Source organism: Fragaria vesca, linkage group LG2, assembly GCF_000184155.1.
Source record: "Fragaria vesca subsp. vesca linkage group LG2, FraVesHawaii_1.0, whole genome shotgun sequence".
In the NCBI taxonomy this organism is placed as follows: Eukaryota; Viridiplantae; Streptophyta; class Magnoliopsida; order Rosales; family Rosaceae; genus Fragaria; species Fragaria vesca.
This window is the reverse complement of record NC_020492.1, coordinates 20,046,779-20,061,879: the sequence shown is the minus strand read 5'-3', so window position 1 is coordinate 20,061,879 and position 15,101 is coordinate 20,046,779. Positions and strand designations below refer to the sequence as shown.

The 15,101-nt window shown below is 39.7% G+C and overlaps 2 protein-coding genes and 1 pseudogene across 4 annotated transcripts; all 3 read right to left on the bottom strand.

Moving 5' to 3' along the window:
- Positions 1 to 445: 445 nt before the first annotated feature.
- On the bottom strand, positions 446 to 6,106 carry LOC101298392 (annotated as a pseudogene). Its single transcript, XR_184153.1, has 7 exons — positions 6,069 to 6,106; positions 4,418 to 5,926; positions 3,780 to 3,869; positions 2,142 to 2,472; positions 1,651 to 1,928; positions 939 to 1,214; positions 446 to 820 (listed from the first exon to the last, which is right to left on the bottom strand). The product of XR_184153.1 is annotated as an uncharacterized LOC101298392 (transcript).
- A 2,359-nt stretch (positions 6,107 to 8,465) lies between these two features.
- Positions 8,466 to 11,157, bottom strand: LOC101293838. Of its 2 annotated transcripts, XM_004290940.1 has the most exons (4): positions 9,528 to 9,803; positions 9,058 to 9,465; positions 8,828 to 8,989; positions 8,466 to 8,735 (listed from the first exon to the last, which is right to left on the bottom strand). In XM_004290940.1, the coding sequence occupies exons 1-4, from the start codon at positions 9,570 to 9,572 to the stop codon at positions 8,655 to 8,657; spliced, it is 696 nt and encodes a 231-aa protein (XP_004290988.1). In that variant the 5' UTR covers positions 9,573 to 9,803; the 3' UTR covers positions 8,466 to 8,654. The 2 variants fall into 2 exon arrangements, with proteins under 2 accessions (XP_004290988.1, XP_004290989.1); XM_004290941.1 differs by lacking the exons at positions 8,466 to 8,735; positions 8,828 to 8,989 and having other exon boundaries at positions 9,415 to 9,465; positions 9,528 to 9,623; positions 9,713 to 11,157.
- A 1,258-nt stretch (positions 11,158 to 12,415) lies between these two features.
- On the bottom strand, positions 12,416 to 14,814 carry LOC101293544. The gene is made up of 3 exons (XM_004290939.1): positions 14,247 to 14,814; positions 13,727 to 13,914; positions 12,416 to 13,150 (listed from the first exon to the last, which is right to left on the bottom strand). The coding sequence occupies exons 1-3, from the start codon at positions 14,740 to 14,742 to the stop codon at positions 12,617 to 12,619; spliced, it is 1,218 nt and encodes a 405-aa protein (XP_004290987.1). The 5' UTR covers positions 14,743 to 14,814; the 3' UTR covers positions 12,416 to 12,616.
- Positions 14,815 to 15,101: the final 287 nt, after the last annotated feature.

The window sequence follows — 15,101 nt, the reverse complement described above, 5'->3', positions numbered from 1 at the left end:
GTATGCATAAAGTTTTATCAAATTTTGTCTTGATTGAATTCTGAGTTGGACGAGATATTGGAGTGAACTGAAAACGATTATAGCTCATGTCTTTAAACTATAAAAAGTTACTAATCGGCTATTGGTTACTAACCTTTTTACTTTCTTCACACAATCTACTGTACGTTGTTTTAATTAGTTTTCATTACGTTTTGCAGGAGGTGTCTCATACTCTTGCGGATGCACCCGTTTCTGTTACTTGGTGCTGCTGCCAGGAGATTTGTTCCCACCGCGCTGAACATACTACGAAATTTAAATGACAAACCAATCTTATATCCTCTTGAATCAGAAGAGAAGGGCCATTCTGCCACGTGGGAAGCAATATATAAGGCAATAGTTTGTGAAAGAGAGGTAGACATCCAAGCGTCTATCAACAGACTAGATGGTGTTTACAAAGATCTGATTGCGACTATGTACAACGACTATCAACGAACTCGTCAAAAGAGCAGTGATCCAGTACGGAATAACAATGCCATTGATGAATTAGTATTTTTCACAAATGTGTGCACACACATTTGGAGGTATATGAAGGCATATAAGGTAAGAACATGAATGGTTGTACTATATTCAATTAACTGTTCCAACAAATATTTTGAACTTTTTTCCTTTTCCAACATGGAATGTTTGCATGCAGATTCCTACAGGTGAGGACTTCTATCCAGTTGTATGCAAAGCATTTCACGAGGTGCCTACCGAAATGTATCTGTCCTTTTGGCTATATCGAATACCTCCAAGCGAAGACTTTCCCAGTCATTTGATTAACTTGGAATTTGTTGAAGCCCTGAGGTATATAATCGATTTCCATTGTCTTTAATTTCTTTTGGTTTTAGTTTCGATTGACATATCTTTGAAAAGCAAACAGATGCACAAAAATATATCATACAGGATAGCACATGTACCTGCCAGCAGAGAAAGAAGATCCAAACCCAGTGGCACCTGCCCTTCCAGTTCGTCCCCCACCATCACGACCACAAGAACGTGAAGCCAAATCATGAATTTCTGGGGGTACACACTGCACGGCTCCTTCCAAAACCTTAATGAGTTCTGCAGCGTATTTTGCATCTTAATTACCTAAGAACGTGTAAGCCAACCCAGTGCCACCTGCCCTTCCAGTTCTCTCAATTCCGTGAACATAATATGGGACTACAGTAGGGAAGTTGTAATTGATAACCACCCTGTAACAGAATTACAATTTTAATCATCAATTTCTTGAAAAAACACAAGGTAATTCAAAATTTTCTATTCACTTGTTTAGTTGGATATGCATGGTAAGCAGAAGCAGTCAGGTAAATTAGTCTTTAAAAACAGAAGCATATAGGTAAACTGTTCTTAACATTACCTGTAAGAAATGCAATGCAAATGAGTATGATTTCCATCTATTAAATAAATATGCTAAAGACTCAAACCCAACCATGTACTTGTAACATGTACATGTAATTACACTCAACTAGCTTTATCCTTCAATAAGGGGGAGAAAACCAAAAACATGATCCACTGTACTAGATGCTAACCAATATTGCAACCCGAAACTAAATATAAATTTTTGGATGAATCACAATCAAAACACAAGTGCACCATTAGATTACATTTCTAACAGGGGTGAGTGCAAACCTTATGTCCTCAACATCCAATCCTCGAGCTGCGACATCAGTTGCTATAAGAACTGGCTTCCTCCCTGTGCGAAATTGACTCAGGACACGATCCCTCTCAGCCAGAGATTTGTCACCATGAATTGCAGCAGCTCCAAATTGGCGGTTTAGGGTACAAGAAAGATGATTGCACGTATCTTTGGCTGAACAAAATATAATTATCTTGGACCCTGGCTCTTGCGATCGCAGTATTTGTTCCAATCGTCTGTCTTTCTCCATCGACATCAGTACTTCAACATGCTGTAGGACATAACAACAAGGGACTACATTAAAAGAACATACACACACACACTGCAAACACTTTATATTTGAACCTCAATTAATGGAGGAAAAATCAAACAATTCAGTTTATTTTATTTTATTTGATAGTAAAACCCTACACCCTATTGATATCCTTGTAAGGAAACATAACAAACATAATCTTAACCAGGAATGGCTAGAGTACTCAAGTACCTGTGTGATCGACTTATTCGCGACAAGTTCATTAACATTGCCAATGTTCACCTGGACGGACTTGCCCAGTAGATCTGATGCAATCGTCCTAACTTCCTTGGACAGCGTTGCTGTATACATAAAGGTCTGACAGTCAGAAGGTCTCTGCGTCACAATCTTCCTTATTTGCGGTCCAAAACCCATGTCCAGCATACAATCAGCCTCATCCAACACTAGGTAAGAAACATCACAGAGTGATTCTCTTCTGTAATAGGAGGTCATTCAAGCGACACGGAGTGGCAACCACAACATCTGCAGCTCTGTCATCCTTTGGCGCTCCTCCATACAAACACTATAAAACAAAGACAAACAAAAACTCATAGTTAACAAGCAAATAAGTGAAAACAATATATTCGGGAGCAACTTAAAGAGTTTAAATTCCCAGACACCAACCTAAGACATAACTATATGCTTGGAAACTCATACAAACAGAAAAAAAAAACTAAGGACTGACTAATAACTGCTAAAAGTTTGAGGGTGTTAAGTAGATAAAAGTACTATTTTAGACTTCAGGCCAAGCTTTTACACATTTACTCCAATTTTAGTAAACCTAATGGACCACATATATACTGAACAAAATGGTGTGAGCTGCGTGACTGTTAAAGTTGTTCTAACTTCAAGTTTAAAAGAACCATTTAGGAGGTAGCAGGGTTGACAATCACCATGTTTATCGCGGGAGTTAATTTAGATGTTTATCATCAAAACCATGCTTTATAAACCCGATTTTTCCAAATTCATTTCCAAAGCCTAATTTGAGTGATTCAACTCTATCTCATATTCTCCTTTTCAAGCTTTGGACACCCCCTGCACCTATCTCTAGTAGTCAGGTAGCACCACAGCAAAATTACATATATACTGTCATGCTCATTGTTCTTAAACTAAGTGCATATACAGTAAGCCATCCAAACAAAGATATACGAATATGCAAAATGCACATGCTTAAGATCAAGCAAAGAAGCTTTATCGTTCCTTTATGCACTTCAAGAATTCACAAGCCTACAAGTCACTGTTGGAACTACATGCATATACACTAATGCAAAGCATGATTTCAGCAATTATGTCATGAGAAGAATGAAGACAAGCAGCAAACCATAAGTCATCTCGTCAGTCATGCCATCAACAAGAAAATTAATATATCCATTCAAAGAAATTAATGGATACAAGCAAGTGTACTTTAATTCAATGCCACCTCTAAAAGCACTTCCTAAGGCCTGCCATGCTCCTGAAGCAAAGACCTCCACAAAACTATCCGGTACCTCCAAATGTTGCAAATACGAAAAAATTTACAGTAACAGCTCACTTAGTGAACACAAAAAGAGTATATATAAAAGTGAAAAACTGCAAATGTTGGATTATCTACCACTGATATATCTTCGCACTTAATTCAGTTCAACATAAACACTATATAAAAAGGAGCGCAATGAACTCAATAGCACAAACTTAATTGCAAGCAAAACTCATCCGTTTCAAGAGAAAGTGATCAATTTCGAAATACCCATCATGGAGAGGATTGAAACCTAATTTCGAGTTCAGACTTGGAGATCACTAGAGCTAAATCAGGTAAGGAGCTTACACAAGCTTAAAGGCAATGGAAATTACAGCTCGATGGCTTTCACCTAGCCGAGGACTAAGATCTTCGTTCAATTCTAAATCGCATTTGGGACTAGAAGTATCGTCTACGACGTCGGGCTTGGAGAAGGACAGAAGAGAATTTGAAATACCAAAGCCCTAGATCTAGATCAACCCAAAGGTCGCCAATTTCTACGATTTGTTGGGAGATCGAAAACCGAGAGAAAGAGAATTTTAATAAACCCACAGTATATGTTTTTTTTGTTTTTTATTCAATCACCATTCACCGATAGGTTTGGCGGAGTCAGGTCTATTATTTTAATTCACTGCATGTATCTTCACACCATTAACAGTGTCAAAGAGATCAAACAATTACTAATTAACCCACACCGATCATCAGTGTGAGAAAAAAATAACCCACCCATAATTAACATCAGTGTGTCACTGTTCAAATTTGCCACTGATAATTTTCATTTTTCAGTGCCCTTTGGTCAGTCCCTAATGGGGAAAATCCTTGTAGTGTATTAAATGACATATATAAGAGGTACATTCAAGTATCTCAAATACAACAAACAGCCACACACAAATTAAGAAAGGGAGAAACGTACGTAGACAATGATCTGAATAACTAGGTAGCTAGAATAACTTCATCACTTATGCATGTTAACCCGAATGTTGTTTGACTGACTCCACGCAGTGAGAATCAAGAGGATAATACCTATCACAAAAGCCGAAATTCTCCAGGGGTTAGAGAATTTCTCACTCTTGAGTAAAGCCAACCATTCATACCATTTCAAACTGTAACAATCATTCACTTGTTTGCACAGACCAACATAGTAGAACTTGTTGTGCGGGATGTCCTTGTAAAGGTTGCTGAAAAACTTGCAGCCATCTTCATCACTCATCCAGTTACCTATTACTTTTTTGTTGCAGAGTAATTCCATATCTTTCTGGGAAGAGATAAGGTTATCCATCAAGATCGCATAGGATGTAATTTCGTTCAGATAGCCATGGTAGCATTGCTCGATTGCAATAAAGTTCCTGAATAATGTTTCCGATGCCATTCCAATATTTAGCTGCGGAATCTTAAGAATCCCATTCCAGCGGAACCTGCCTTTTTCGAATTGAATGTCCATTATGCTCTCCCTTGTGACGCTTTCAAATTTAATGTCTGCCTTTGAGAGATCGGTTGCGGTACGAATTTGATGTAGATCAGGGTCAAAGATAGCTCCATGAACATCTTTATCGTCTCTCTTGTCTTTGCTGCTCCCACTGCGCACTTGATGTTCTTCAGCTGTGCCGTTGGATATACCTTCTTTACCAGCGTGTTTATGCGCTCTTCCTTCTATGGTCCTTAATGGAATAACTATCGAACATCTTAACAGATCAAGTATGTGCAGAAAATCACCTTCAAGCTTGTCTCTGAGGAGATGATTTTTATAGGATGAGCAACTTTGCTTAAGTGAAGGTAGTATGCTGAAGGCTTCAAGGATGAGAGTAGAGAGGGAGGCTTCAGTAGGGTATAGTTTGTGGGTAAGGTTATACAAACTGTGGATGACAAACCAAGGTAGTTGATTCTCTAGGAGCAAAATATCATGGCATAGGAAATGGAACATGCAGTCCATGTTGAACACTAGGTCATCAAAGGCCCTGAGATTGGGATGGTTAAACTTTCGAAATAGTTGAAGTAGGAAACAACCGTCAACTATCATCATCTCGATGAAGTCTTTTGAAGGAATATGATCAAGTGGTTCTGCATAGAAGTCGCTCGCGCACTGCTCAAACTCGCCTTCACTCTTTTGATCCGAGAGCTTAATGATCAACCCTTCCAAAGTTATATTGTCCATACCTGCAAGAATTTCATTCAAGTAGCTTCGCTTCACTCGTTCGATGAGTTGGAAATCTTTCTCGCGTATGCCTTCTTTGCCTTCCTTGCCTCCTTTACCTTCTTCCTTCTTTCGATCTTCTGGATAATGATGGAAAGGTCCGATTGAAACAACGTCAGGTGTGTATGCTTCTGGGTTTTGTCTCCGGAGCACGTAAGGAACTCTGAAGATGCATTTCTTGCACTTCTTGCGGTCATCGCGAATATCAATAGCTGTATGATCTCTACCAGCTTTATGATTTGCAGCCATGAGTGCTATATGGGATCAATCCCCAAGTATCAGTTCAGTCTCCTGAAAAGGATGAAACGAGTTACACTTATAATCAACTAACCTAGAAATGAAAATGAACGAAGTACAAAATGCACGTAATTAGTGATCATTACACTCTACGTAGCTAGCAATGGAAAAAGGAAAACATTACTATGTATTGTACCTGAGGGAGGGTTGAGACTTAAGAGAGAACTGTGCAGTAGATGATCAATGGTGAGGACTGAGGTGGGGAATTTATAGAAACTAATAAGGAGGTACAGAAAGTTGTTGTTAAAGTAATTGTGGCTTAGGTAGGCGCGCTCTCCATAATTGAAGTAAATTAAGTTGATCAATTAACTAATACTAGCAAGTGTGCGGAGACCACGAAATCGTGACTCAGTCCGCTCCTTGGTTACTCTTCCATGACTGGCAGGAAAGCTCCACCAAACTAAATATCATTTATAATCTGACTTGTTAGATTAAAATCAAATTAATTCAATTAACACTAGCTAGTATCAAGTTGATCAGTTGTTTACCGAAAATTCTGGTATGCACAACCATCATACAATCTCAACCATGCATTCGTTTGATCTGGTTTTTTAATAGCACTAACCCCAACAATTAACACCGTTAATCATAATTAAACTCGTGAAAAAAATTAAAATGGTAAAATGGTATAAACCAGTTCAAAGATCAATATATCAAATGAAAGGTTGGGTAAAAAAAAAAAATCTGAAACGTGGAGGATCTTCGACTATGGCCCGATCTCGGATTGAAATGAAAAGGGACCTCCTCCTTCGACGTCGTTTTGGCCAGAAACTTTGATTCCATTGCCGTCGGAAAACTAAAAGATGGTTTACAATTCTGCAAATCAAAAGGAAACCCTAGCTATCTGGTTTTCCAAAACTCCCTAAGAACCCAGATTTCCCACCAACCCAGAACTCCCAAGAACCCAGGAGCTCCCGAAAACGAATTTGTTTTTTTTTCATAACCCTAGCGATCTCGGTCGCACTCCGGTTCCTTGAAGGCCTTGAGGATGAGGGCGGCGGCTGAGAGCTTAGCCTACATCACCTCCCGGAAGCATGGCTGGGTTTCGGTGAGGTTAGGGTCTTGGATGCAAGGAAGATCTGGAGATTAGAAGAGGTTATTTTACAGCAGGTCTTGGGTTTTTCTTGCAGTTCGATTTTTTTTTTACTAACCAGCGTTAACTTGATTTGTTAACTTATGTCCTGGTTCAAGTGCACCGAGGTGCACTCAAGACGCTCTGGTTGTTTACTTGCAATTGCGACCTGCGAAGACCACGAATGTCATAACTACTCAAAGTCTGCTTCTAATAGTTTCTTAATTAGAGGTCAATCGTTTTTAACAAATAATCGTGTTTTTAAGTCCACAACAACCCTTAATCACCAGTTAATTACTCTTCCAATATGGGTGGCAGCTTCACCAATCGTTTGGATCAGATGAGGACAATCGACAGGTCGAGATAGTATTATTGGGTTTCAAATGTACGAGCACAATATAAAATGTTGGGTTTACTGAAATTCTATTAAAATGAAGTCTTCTTATTTTAGTGTACGTTCTTGTAGTTTTTGGCCTTCGAGTTCCATTTCTAAGCAAAACTACCAGTCTTTTTTATTTTTATTTTATTTTTATTTTTTTATCAAGGGAGAATTCATTCAATCAAAGTAAATACTACACAAATAGAGCATATTGTGGCCTCGTTAAACCTTTCTACAAACAAAAAGGAAGAGTACCACACTCCAGACTCAAACACTAATGACTAGCTTCTGAAAGCACAATAGGCGACAACCACTCCGGCTCCATCATCCACCAATAAGTAGGAAAAGGTTTTGATATAGCCTCTATCAAAAGTACCAGTCTTTTCTCATATTTTTATTTTTTATATTCTATTTTTTTTTTTGAACTTATCATTATGATTATTGTACTGGCACAGTTTTAAGTAGAGATGGCAAACGAGCCGCTAAGTACGAGCACGACAGGTTTAAAAGCAGCCCGGCACGGCCCAAGCAAGTCATCCTAATGGGTCGGGCTGGACCTAGAAAATTGAGCCCACGACCCAGCCCGCTCTAAAATATAATTATTTTGAAGTGTGAACAATAAAATTATATATGCTAATAATTATTTATTTTGATTCCTCTAGACCCATAAGAAGTTTTTGCTAAAACATTTTAATTATAAACAATGATCATATGATTCATATATATCACTTATTTCTTTAATTTGTTGGTGAAGAAACAAAATGATCGATAGAAAGTGTGAATTAGTTTTCATTTGTTATTGTTTTGGTGTAATGTGATATCAAACTTTGGAGTTTTCGAGGATTCTCTGTTTCAAACTTTGGAGTTTTTGAGACTTGGCTTCCTTAGCAGCAGCAATTTGGGCTTCAATCTTTAACCGCTTATGTTCAAGTGAATGAATCAAGGAGTCTACTTCAGTAGTAGCTGCTTGGAGCTCGGTTGATAATGTGGCTTGTTCTCGGGTAAGGGCTTGCTCCAGTTAGCGCAGTTTTGACTGTTAGTTTGGATGTCCCTTTTCTCAACAGCTATGGATTGAACGAAGGCGTTGAACTTTGGAAGTGAGGCTTCAAGTTGATTCAGCTCGTTGGAGTTTTGGTATTCTTGATGAACCTTCAAGGTTTGTAGAGCTTGAGAAATCAAGGCCAGATTGCTCTCTTGAGTCAGATTGATACTTTCCAGGTTGGCAAGAAGATCTTTGGCTGTTGTGATCTCAGGTGAACTTGATTGAGGCGCTAGCAGGGCAGTGATGCTGTCTTCAATGGATTCCAAAGATGGAGAGCTTGTAGATGCAGTATCTGAAGATGACACCAGTACTAGGGGATTTTGTGCAGCATGCAGAAGTAGCCATTATGTCAATAGGTTTTATACTCCATATTTTACTAACACAGAAACTGAAAGAGTTTACCTCTGGAAGTATGATGCTTTGGGGGGCATCAGAAACAGTTGCTGGCGGTGAAGGTGGATTAATTTGTTCAGCAGGGGTGTTAGTTTGCTCAGCTTCAGTTACTGGCTCTTCACTGAAATCCTGAGTTGTGGAAGTATGTGGATCAGAAGCCGCGGTTTGAACCTGAAAATGGTTATAGTATTAGTATGAAGAAAGTAAGACAAAATTGTGTTTTATGAGCGTAGTTTTACCTCAGTTGCAACAGAAGTGTTGTCTTTATTGGTTTGAGGTTCTGTGATGTCCAAGGGTGCTTCTTCTGGTTGATCCATGTTTGTTTCAGGTTGAGTCACAGCATCGGCAAGTATGTCAAGAGGGCTTTCGTCAGTGCCTTCAGGGATGAGGATGTCAGTTGCTGGGATGTTCTGTGGGTCAGAAGTGATTGGAGGTGAATGTTCTTTCTGCTCAGGATCATAAGGAACTATTTGCAGAGTTGCAGCATCAAAACGAGCAATTGGAAAGGCATCCGCGGTTACCGGTCTCCTCATCATGATATCTTGTAGGACTTGTTCAACCATCTCGTTGTCCTCTTTCTCGGGATCTTCCTCCAGAATTTCAACTGAGGGCGCTTGTGGAATACTCTCTATCCTAGGACGTTGAGCCTGCAAGAAGTATCAGTTAGTGATATGCAGTAAATTTTCAAGTATGTAAATTGAACCTATACCTGAGGTTCTACTTCTTCTTCCGAATCTTCTGAAATTGGCCTCATTCTTCTTCGTCGCACTGGGGACAAGTCTTCAGGTGGTGGTGAAGGAGGAGTCTCAATAGAATGATGAAATGAGATATGTAAGGTTAGTAAAGTGACCTTCCTAAAGCTGGAACAATCTTTTATTAAAAAGCTAGGAATACCTGGTTAGAAGAGCTTGTTTGGCCGCTTGCACCTCCCATAGCAGCTTTGTCTTGAGGATGGATCAGACACTTCTTTCCTCTCTTGTAAATGTTTCTGAAGTATTCGAAGGAATCTATATTCCAGAATTCTCCACTTATAGCAACCCACCAGGCCCCATATTCTGGAGAAACTTGACTGGTGTGTAGCAATTTTTCTAGTTCAATTGTAGGGAGGACTGATACTTTGAACTTGATTGGGGTTGAGCCAGAGTCTGATGGAGAAATTGGTGTTGCACGCCAAGAGGTATACATGTTGATGCTTTGCAGTAATGGGAGAGGAATATGTTGAGCAAATCCAAGTTGTCTGGTGAAGTGAGTGGTGCATATAACTCAAAGCCTCCAGTCATTGGAAGTCTAAGATCAGTGACTGATACAGCTTGTGAAAACAGGTAGTATCCTTCTACAGAGTGACTCTTGGTCCACATGAAGTCATGTGCTAGACAGGAAGGTATCTTTGCTTCAAAAACAATTTAGCGCATTCTAGTATGTGCTTATCTAAATTGTACAGGTACTGAAAGCATTATGAATAAGGAGAGCCATGAAACTTGCGCAAGCCAGCAAAGGACATTCCAAGTACTTTGTTACTAGAAACCAGTTCCAGTTTGGGGTTTCGGAATCGAGGAAAGTAAAGCTGTAGCCAGATGTCTAGAATCCAGAGGGGTCCAGAGACTTCATGGTGATTAAATGGTGAAAGGGGCAATGTGTATAGAGCTCGGTAAAGCATGCCTAGAGTCATGGATAGCAAATTGATTCTAACCCCTTGATACAGAAGTTGAGCAATACGTACCCAATTGTTGGTTGGCTTGTTTGTGGTGCTACACTCTATATACTTGAGCAACCATAATTGGAGGAAGGCCAGTCCACCGCGGTCGTCCTCAAACTGAGAGTAATGAGAAACCCAGGCTCCATATGACTTTGTAATTTCAGGGCGAGGCAGGTCAAAGGCAAATTCAATTGGAACAGTGGGCTCCATGGTGTGAGCATATTGCTTCTCAGCAATTGGAAGTCCAGTAATTGCATAGAGCTCCAGTAAGGTGATACTCATCTGCCCAAATGAGAAATCGAAGGTATTGCAAGAAGTGTCCCAGAAACATACCACTGCAATCATCGGAGGGCGGTTTCCACCACCGTGGTTGAGAGAGAAGCACAGCTCGATGACATCTGCAATTCTGACCATTTCCCACCGTTCTTGATCCAGCGCTTTGCGAGCCGCTTACCATTCGCGCTCTTTAGAAATGACACAGTCAGTGTACAATTTCCTTTTCCCGGATTGGTTAAGCTTACAACATCTACCGAACAATTTAGTACTAGTAATAAATAAAGGATCCGGCTCCTCTAAAGCGAAAAGAGTGTGAATTTAGTTAACACTTGAGTTACTCGACTGCTACTGATTTAGTGATTTACAAGTAGTTGGGACTGTAATTAATGACGGATATATAGGAGAAATAAACTACCATCCTTCCATGCATCCAGTCGATTGTGATTGTTGCGGTGGTGGTGGTGGTTGTTGGACAATAACTTGAGGCGGAGGAGGCTGAGGATAGCCGGTTGCTGGTGGTGGATATCCACCGTAACCAGGTGGAGGATAACCTAGTAAAACACCAAACACGGGTAAAGAACAACAAAAACATAAAATTTGAAGGCCAAAACTAAAAATGACTCCATAGATAAACTGTATGGGAAGCATATATAACATACCAGAACTCATATATTTCGACTTGAACTGAGAAGATTCAACTTATTTCTTCGAAAAGAAAGAGTACTAGCCTTATACAATTACACAGCTGTGATTTAGAAACCTTGATTCTGGGTCCTATATATATAACATATATATATAATATGGTATGAATGTAATATGAACACATATGGTATTCCTTTAATTGTTTCACAGAATTGCTGGATTCTTTTCTTTAATGATTCCAACGTATATCTTCTTCATTTCATGAAAAGTTGGCTTTTCCATTGTTATAGAATCCCTTTTTCTGGCATTCTCTCATTTCCAGATCCTCTGTTAGTAACTCACCTAACTCTATGCTACACAGGTTTAAACAATAACTAAAACCGAATGTTTACTGAAAAGGTGTCGACTCAAAATCGACAACATGAAACGTCTGCATTATTCATCACAAAAGTAGCGTTGATGCATTACTATTCAAAAAGGACGAAAAATATATAGACATATATGTATATAGTATGTAATTTTGTAAATCTACGAAGTGACAACACCCTTGACCCCTTGATATGTCCAGGAAAACAAATACTCAGCTATCTGTCCATAGGCCAGAGAGTTGCACCACAGGCAGATGCAGCTGGTCAGAAAGTCATCGAAACATCAGGTAAACTTGCCTCTATCAAGCCATGCCTGAAAAGCGAAGATCAGCAAAGAGATGTACACAGATGATGCATAACACGAAAGGCAAAATGAAGGCAAAATGGTTTTATTCATTCCGATCATTTCAAGATCACACATTTAGCATACACATCTTTTAACCACCAAAATTTTGAGCAAACTCTTCTTTCCATCACTGAACCACTATATATTGTAATTACAACTCCTATTCAAACCAATCAATCAATCAAACATAAACTTTTCTGTAAAGACCTGAATTGGCAACAAAAATCATGTACAATTTGGTATAGAACAGTATCATCAACACAGGCTCTCGTCCCAGCGCAGGACGATTCAGTAGGACAGTTCAACATGTGATTTAGAAGAGTCCCCGCGTAGGGCTACTGAGTAGGAAATTTGCAAGTTATCTAAAATTCCTTGCCCCTACAGTTCATCAGATGACTTTAAGTAACCATCTTTTCTCCAATGAGCAGAGCCCATGCATAGTCATTTACATGTATTGTCCTTAATATTTCTTACTCCTTTGGGTTGAGCTTTAATTTGGAGGGTGCCTGAAAATCATCATCCTCAAGATCACTGAAAGATATGTCTTCTTCATTTATCAAAGCAATAGCTGTGCCACTATGCCCATATAATTCATCATCATCCTCTGGCCAGTCATCATCGTCGTCATCGTCATAGCTATTAAGTAGTATCTGAGAGGATGGACCAATTGTCACATTGTTATCCTCAGTCCTAATGGAGGGATTTTCTTCAATAACAGACTTATCAATGAATGGCACATCATTACTCTCAACTGCGTGCTTCTCAGTCTCATAGGCTGTGGAGGGCATGGTTGATTCAAAAGGAAATGTCCTATGAAGTGTATTCTCATAATGAGGAGTATGTGATGAGACTGGAGAGTAATCATCATACTCTTCATGAATTGTAGTTGAACTCTCTTTTAAACGTGAAGTGCTTCTTCCAAACCATTCATGTTCTGACATTTTAGAACTTGATGGAGTCTGACATTGTAGCTCTTGCATCCACATCCCTCTGGCTTCCATTACCTGCAAGATTTCACCATTAAAATGTTTTCTGCTTGAACTCGGCAATAATCTCAAAAATTGTACCAATGATTCAGGAATCATCTTTCTAGTTATTTCTAACTCCCACAGGACACAAAATCAGATACATACGTATGTGTGTATGCAAATATTTGAATCCATCAATAAATTCATAACAAATGCAGTCAAAAGACTTCAGACAACTTCTTCAAGTGCAAGGACTCATTGGCCTCTTCTCCTTTTTGTCTCTTCAATAAACTTAGCAGGACTAACTGTAACCTACAGATTACTGAAGTTGAACTCTACCCAAATATGAATATCCCTGGAAAATCCCATAGAGGAGTTCAAGCAATTACTTGCACTCAACATCATCAACACTTGTGTATATTTGACATACTCAAGCTTGGTGTCGCATAAGAATAAACAAATGGAATCTGAAAGTCAGGGATTGGCATGAAGCACAGTTCACACTCTGATATATTCAACAGTGATAACCTAAAGGTTTAAGTTTGAAACAGCATTGAATTGGATCCTTTGATAAACGAACACTGAAAGTAATAACACAAACAAAAAGCTTACCTGAGGTGTGGACAAAATCTCAGCATCCTGCTTGTTGAGTCTTGAATGCAGAAGAACGAAATAGACTTTCCAGAAGTAACTCTCGCTCATATGGCACGGACAGAGCTCAATTCTCAAAGCAGCTAATCTCGGCGCAAGATGTTCAACTATCATAGTATGCTCTTGCTGGGCATCAGACATTTCAAAATCTAGAATAAGAAATGTGCATAAATTAGGCACCAATTACAGAACTGCATGACTCAAAAAGGCACATCCTTGATCAAGAAAAATACGAAAAACCTACAATCAATCCCATTGTAATACATTTCCACTTGGAGAATTCACTACCTCCAAATTTCACAACTATTTTCAACTACATTATTCAGATCATCAAATCTTAACCCCCTCAGCTAAACACAGCATACAATGTACTACCAAAAGCATTCGAATTCGAAGATCAACATTCAATTACAGAAGAATTACGAGAACTGAGATATACATTCACATATAGATACATGTATAAATACACATTTATACATACCTCCCAAGTCTTCTTCTTCATCAAGAGGAAAGTCCAACCACGTCTCTGGATGCATCGCGATGTTTCTAGCGAAGTTCAACACCTCCTCAGTGACACCAACCGCGCTCTCCTCCTCCTCTTCTTCTTCTTCGTCTTCATTGGACGCCATCGGCGGTTGATCGGGCGGCTCGGATCGATCGCAATCGGGCGGATCAGCCAATCGATCAGACGACTGTGGCGGTGGAGCAAGGAAGGAGGCGACGCCCCAGAATTGACGCGTTAGGGTTTGCTGGAATTCCGAGAGGTCGTCCTTGACGCCACGCGTTTGGGCGTCTTCAAATTCTTGTTCGTTTGCGTCGGATTCAATTTCATTGAGTAATTTGGTGGAGGCGATGGTGGTCGGTGGGACGTGAGCTTCATTGTGGTTGGGGTGGGGCCGGACGACGTCGTGATCTTCGGCGTCGTCGTCGTCGTCGAGCCGGAGGGATTTAGAGAGCGAGTGGGCGAGCCATGACATTTTTTTTTTTTTTTTTGGGGAGTTGGGATTTGCGGGATTTTGAAGAGAAGAAAGTGACGGATTGGAAATGGAGGTTTCAAAAAGTGTACGGGCGCAGTGAAAAGTGCGGGTATCTACTGGGTCTATGAGCAAATCGGTCGAAGTTGGTGGGGCCTATCAGCTCCTGCCATGTGTGTATTATGTACCGGATAAAACAAAATTATTACAGCATCCAATCATGCTCGTCGTCCGGCACCACTCAAGTGTTCATTCTTAAATATTTGCATTGGACATTTGACGCTCTGGCATTTTTTTTTTTTGGGGTTATGTTCTTTCTCATTTTTATTTGATTTTTTGAAGTTGATAGCTAGGCTCGTTAT

Coding starts and splice junctions, on each gene's coding strand:
- LOC101293838 (XM_004290940.1), bottom strand. CDS start 9,572: ATGAGGCCAATTTCAGAAGATTCGGAAGAAGAAGTAGAACCTCAG. Junction 9,466..9,527: donor AAGAAGAAGTAGAACCTCAG/GTATAGGTTCAA, acceptor TACTTCTTGCAG/GCTCAACGTCCTAGGATAGA. Junction 8,990..9,057: donor ACACTTCTGTTGCAACTGAG/GTAAAACTACGC, acceptor AACCATTTTCAG/GTTCAAACCGCGGCTTCTGA.
- LOC101293544 (XM_004290939.1), bottom strand. CDS start 14,742: ATGTCATGGCTCGCCCACTCGCTCTCTAAATCCCTCCGGCTCGACGAC. Junction 13,915..14,246: donor TGAAGAAGAAGACTTGGGAG/GTATGTATAAAT, acceptor TTCTTATTCTAG/ATTTTGAAATGTCTGATGCC. Junction 13,151..13,726: donor AGATTTTGTCCACACCTCAG/GTAAGCTTTTTG, acceptor GAAATCTTGCAG/GTAATGGAAGCCAGAGGGAT.